The sequence below is a fragment of the Coturnix japonica genome, unplaced genomic scaffold, assembly GCF_001577835.2.
Source record: "Coturnix japonica isolate 7356 unplaced genomic scaffold, Coturnix japonica 2.1 chrUnrandom904, whole genome shotgun sequence".
Taxonomy (NCBI): Eukaryota; Metazoa; Chordata; class Aves; order Galliformes; family Phasianidae; genus Coturnix; species Coturnix japonica.
The window spans coordinates 7,486-12,685 of record NW_015440256.1 but is presented as its reverse complement, the minus strand read 5'-3'; the positions used below and the strand labels follow the sequence as shown (position 1 = coordinate 12,685).

Sequence of the window (5,200 nt, the reverse complement as noted above, 5' to 3'; positions counted from 1 at the left end):
TGGGTGGCACCTGGAAACACGGCCATCATAAGGTGCCACACACCTCAATTGGAGACATGGCCGCCATGCTTGAAGCCGCGACACGGCACCCTCTGGGTAAGAAACCCCCATTTTGGGCAAAATGTCTTCTGCGATTTTGGTCGATTATTGGGTCTTTGGGGCTATTTATAGGTCTTTTTGGGTCCATGTTGGTAATTCGTATGGGTTGACTCTTATGGGGTGCCGGGACGTGCCACTATAAGACCTTATTTGCGAGGACACTCAGATCCCTCTCGGTTCTAGAAAACGCCTCATTGGGCTCAAATTTTGCATTTTTGAGGTCAGTTTCTGGATCACTTTTTGGGCTTCATCATTTAGGGGCATTTTGGGCTACTTTAGCGGTCTTTCTTTGAGGGTCATTCATGCGTGTGGTGGGAACACCACGTCCATCACCAAAGGTTACCGACATCACCTTAATTGGAGGACGATGGCCCATGACTACAAGCAGGGACCACCGGCGGCCCTCTGGGGTAGCGAGACAACCCCATTTCGGGTCGCAAAACAGAATCTCTTGCAACTTCTTTGGGGTCAGCTATTTTCTTGGGCGTCCAACTTGTTAGCGGCTCTTATTATTTTGGGCCGTACATTCTACTTGCGCGGGTTATATAGTGGCAGGCTGGAGGGAAGGCACGTTCACATACAACAGTCCATGCCCGCTACCACCGACCCCCCTTTCAACTTGGACGCGAGCACTGCCCCTATGCTCAGACCGCGACACGGCAGCCCTTCTTCGGTAAGGAACCCGCACCATTTTGGGTCAAAATTCCTGCGATTTTTCTGGCCGTCAGTTTTGGTCAATTAGGAGCCCTATTTTGGGGTTATTACTTAGATGGCCGGCTGGGGGAACACGGCCATATAAGACCTCAACTTGGAGGACCATGGCCGTATACACAGCACCTCTCTGGGTAAGAACCCCTTTGAGTTCCCAACATTCTTGACGGATTTTCGGAGTCATTTTGGCGTAGCATTTTGGGGCCTTTTCATGGGGACCTATTCAGCTGGTACATTGTTTTGGTCATTTCATGGGTGGGTCATTGGGATCGTGGTCCATATAAGGTTCCGACACGACCTCAATTGGAGGACACAGCCGCCCTCTGGGGTAAGAAACCCAGTATTGGGCATCGAACTTCTTGCTGCATTATTGGGTCTTTGCGGTACACAGTATAGAGCCCATTTTGGCATACTTTCACGGGTCCTCTTTGTGGGCGTTCATTTATGGGGTTCGTAGTTATTGGTGGGGGAATGTGGCCCTCTTATAACCTCAATTGGAGGACATGCCCATGCTCAGCCGCGACACAGCGCCCTCTGGGGTAGAAGAAACCCCATTTTGGTCAAATTCTTGCGATTTTGGGTCATTTTGGGTCAATTTAGGGTCTTTTTGGGGTTATTTATGGGGTGGGAAACGTCCATAAAAGGTTCCGACCACCCTCTGAAATTGCCAGGCATGAGCGCCAATGCTCACCGCGACACGGGCGCCCTCTGTTAAAAACCCCGATTTTTGGTCAATTCTTGCGCATTGTTTGGGTCATTTGGGTCAATTGAGAGCCTTTTGACCCCCTTGACGCATATTACGGGTCTATTTGGGTATATTTATAGGGGATTCATTTATCCGGAAGGTGGGGGAACACGGCCAATACTAACACCTCAATTGGAGGACTCTGGTCCTTAGTCAGCGCCCTCTGGGGATAAGAAACCCTATCTTCGGATCAACATTCTTTGCGATTTGGGCGTCATTTTGGGTCAATTTGGGTCCAATTTGGGGTTATTTATGGGGTATTTACTCGGCACAGGGGGGCCGGGACGCATCACACGCTCGTCCACTTAAGGCTTCCGACACGATGCATCTCTATTGGAGCGCACCATGGCCCATGCTCAGCACGGACCAGCGCGCCCTCTGGGGTCAAAGAAACCCCATTTTGGGTAAACATTCTTGCACTTTTGGGTCATTTCGGGTCATTTCGGGCTCCATTTAGGGTCTTTTCGGCAGTTAATTCTCCCCATGATTATTTAGGGGTGGCGAAGAACACGCCCGTATAAGACCTCAATCGAGCGACAATGGCCCTTACACAGCGACCTCTGGGCTAAGAAACCCCACCTTGGTCAGATATTCTTAGCGATTTTGGGTCATTTTGGGTCATTTTGGGGCTATTTAGGGTCTTTTTTGGGGTTATTTATGGGGTGGAGGAACACGTGCATATAAGACCTCAATTGGAGGACATGGCCCTTACACAGCGCCCTCTGGGGTAAGAAACCCCATTTTGGGTCAAATTCTTGCGATTTTGGGTCATTTTGGGTCATTTTGGGGCTATTTAGGGTCTTTTTGGGGTTATTTATGGGGTTATTTATGGGGTGGAGGGAACACGGCCCTATAAGACCTTAATTGGAGGACATGGCCCATGCTCAGCCGCGACACGGCGCCCTCTGGGGTAAGAAACCCCATTTTGGGTCAAATTCTTGCGATTTTGGGTCATTTTGGGTCAATTTTGGGCCTTTTTGGGTCAATTTAGGGCCTTTTTGGGGCTATTTAGGGTCTTTTTGGGGTCTTTTTTGGGTCTATTTATGGCCTTTTAGGGTCTATATCTTGTGTTTTTGGGGCTATTTCTTCCAGTTTTGCGTCATTTTTGGGCCATTTCTTGCCATTTTTGGGTCATTTTCTTGCCATTTTGGGGCCATTTTGGGTCACTTTATTGTGTTTTTAGGGTCTATTTATGGCCATTTTGGGTCAATTTCTTGCCATTTTGGGGTCTTTTTGGGTTATTTTCTTGCCTTTTTGGGGTTATTTATGGACTTTTTGGGTCACTTTCTTACCATTTTGGGTCAATTTCTTGCCATTTTGGGGCCTTTTTGGGTCAATTTCTTGCCTTTTTGGGGCTATTTCTTGCCATTTTTGGGTCAATTTCTTCCCTTTTTGGGTCAATTTCTTGCCTTTTTGGGTCACTTCCTCCATATTTAGGGCCCTTTCTTGCCATTTTTGGGTCAATTTCTTCCCTTTTTGGGTCAATTTATGGCCATTTTGGGTCAGTTTCTGGCCTTTTGGGGTCACTTCCTCCATATTTAGGGCCATTTCTTGCCATTTTTGGGACCATTTCTTGCCTTTTTGGGTCAATTTCTTGCCTTTTTGGGTCACTTCCTCCATATTTAGGGCCATTTCTTGCCATTTTTGGGTCTATTTCTTCCCTTTTTGGGTCTATTTCTTGCCATTTTTGGGGCTATTTCTTCCATTTTTGGGGCTATTTCTTCCCTCTAACAAAATCAATAACCCTTTTTAACCAAAATCCCTCTTTTTCACCCCAAGAACGTCGAGAATCTCTATGGAGTCCAGACCTTCTTCCTGTGCTTGGAGGACACGTCGGGGGCGTCGCTGGGGGTCTTCCTCCTCAACAGCAACCCCATGGGTGAGACCCCCCCTCAAAATACCTTATTTTGGGGCCATTTTGCCTAAAATCCTGCATTTTTGGGGCCCTTTGGTTTCATATACCTCCATTTTGGGGCCCTTTAACCTAAAATTGCTCATTTGTTTGTCAAAAAACTCTCAAAATCTGCCATTTTAGGGCCCTAAAAATCCACCTTTTTGGGGCACTTTGCCCTCAAAATCCCTCGTTTTGGGGCCTTTTGACCTAAAATTGCTCATTTTTGGGGCCATTTTGCCTAAAATCCTTCATTTTTGGGGCCCTTTGGTTTCATATCCCTCCATTTTGGGGCCCTTTACCCTAAAATTGCTCATTTTTAGGGCCCTATACTCTCAAAATCCGCCATTTTAGGGCCCTAAAAATCCACCATTTTGGTACCTTTTACCCTCAAAATCCCTCATTTTTGGGGCATTTTGACCTAAAATCCCTCAAATTTGGGGCCCTTTGGCCTCAAAATCCGCCATTTTTGGGGCCATTTACCCTCAAAATCCGCCATTTTGGGGCCATTTACCCTCAAAATCCGCCATTTTGGGGCCATTTACCTTCAAAATCCGCCATTTTAGGGCCCTTTGGCCTCAAAATCCTTCATTTTCGGCACCCTTTACCCTAAAATTTCTCCTTTTTGGGGCCATTTTGCCTAAAATCCTTCATTTTTGGGGCCCTTTGGCTTCATATCCCTCCATTTTGGGGCCCTTTACCCTCAAATTGCTCATTTTTAGGGCCCTATACTCTCAAAATCCGCCATTTTAAGGCCCTAAAAATCCACCTTTTTGGAATCTTTTACCCTCAAAATCCCTCATTTTTAGGGCCCTATACCCTAAAATCCCTCATTTTGGGGCCATTTTGCCTAAAATCCTGCATTTTTGGGGCCCTTTGGTTTCATATCCCTCCATTTTGGGGCCCTTTACCCTCAAATTGCTCATTTTTAGGGCCATATACTCTCAAAATCCGCCATTTTGGGGCCCTAAAAATCCACCTTTTTGGAGCCTTTTACCCTCAAAATCCCTCATTTTTGGCACCCTTTACCCTCAAATTGCTCCATTTTGGGGCCATTTTGCCTAAAATCCTGCATTTTTGGGGCCCTTTGGCTTCATATCCCTCCATTTTGGGGCCCTTTACCCTCAAATTGCTCATTTTTAGGGCCCGATACTCTCAAAATCCGCCATTTTAGGGCCCTAAAAATCCACCTTTTTGGAGCCTTTTACCCTCAAAATCCCTCATTTTTGGGTCCTTTTGACCTAAAATCCTCCATTTTTGGGGCCATTTTGCCTAAAATCCTGCATTTTTGGGGCCCTTTGGCTTCATATCCCTCCATTTTGGGGCCTTTACCCTCAAATTGCTCATTTTTAGGGCCCTATACTCTCAAAATCCACCATTTTGGGGCCCTAAAAATCCACCTTTTTGGAACCTTTTACCCTCAAAATCCCTCATTTTTGGGGCCTTTTGACCTAAAATTGCTCATTTTTGGGGCCCTTTGGCCTCAAATTCTTTCATTTTTGGGGCCTTTACCCTCAAAATCCGCCATTTTAGAGCCCTATACTCTCAAAATCCGCCATTTTAAGGCCCTAAAAATCCACCTTTTTGGAGCCTTTTATCCTCAAAATCCGCCATTTTAGGCCTTTTTGACCTAAAATCCCTCAATTTTGGGGCCCTTTATGGGGTTTTAAGCTTTTCCTTATGGGGTTTTGGGGCTGGATTGGGGTTTTATGGGGTTTTAAGCTTTTCCTTATGGGGTTTTGGGGCTGGATTGG

The 5,200-nt window shown here is 46.4% G+C and overlaps 1 protein-coding gene across 1 annotated transcript in view; it reads left to right on the top strand.

The window, feature by feature from the left end:
* Positions 1-1,419: 1,419 nt before the first annotated feature.
* Positions 1,420-5,200, top strand: part of LOC107307781 (sucrase-isomaltase, intestinal-like) — a gene marked incomplete at its 3' end in the record, with an annotated part of 11,169 nt that continues 7,388 nt past the window's right edge. Inside the window, exons 1-3 of the mRNA XM_015851282.2 lie at positions 1,420-1,462; positions 2,410-2,465; positions 3,335-3,434. Of these exons, the coding sequence (XP_015706768.1) occupies positions 2,436-2,465; positions 3,335-3,434 (130 nt within the window). The remainder of the gene's footprint in view (positions 1,463-2,409; positions 2,466-3,334; positions 3,435-5,200) is intronic.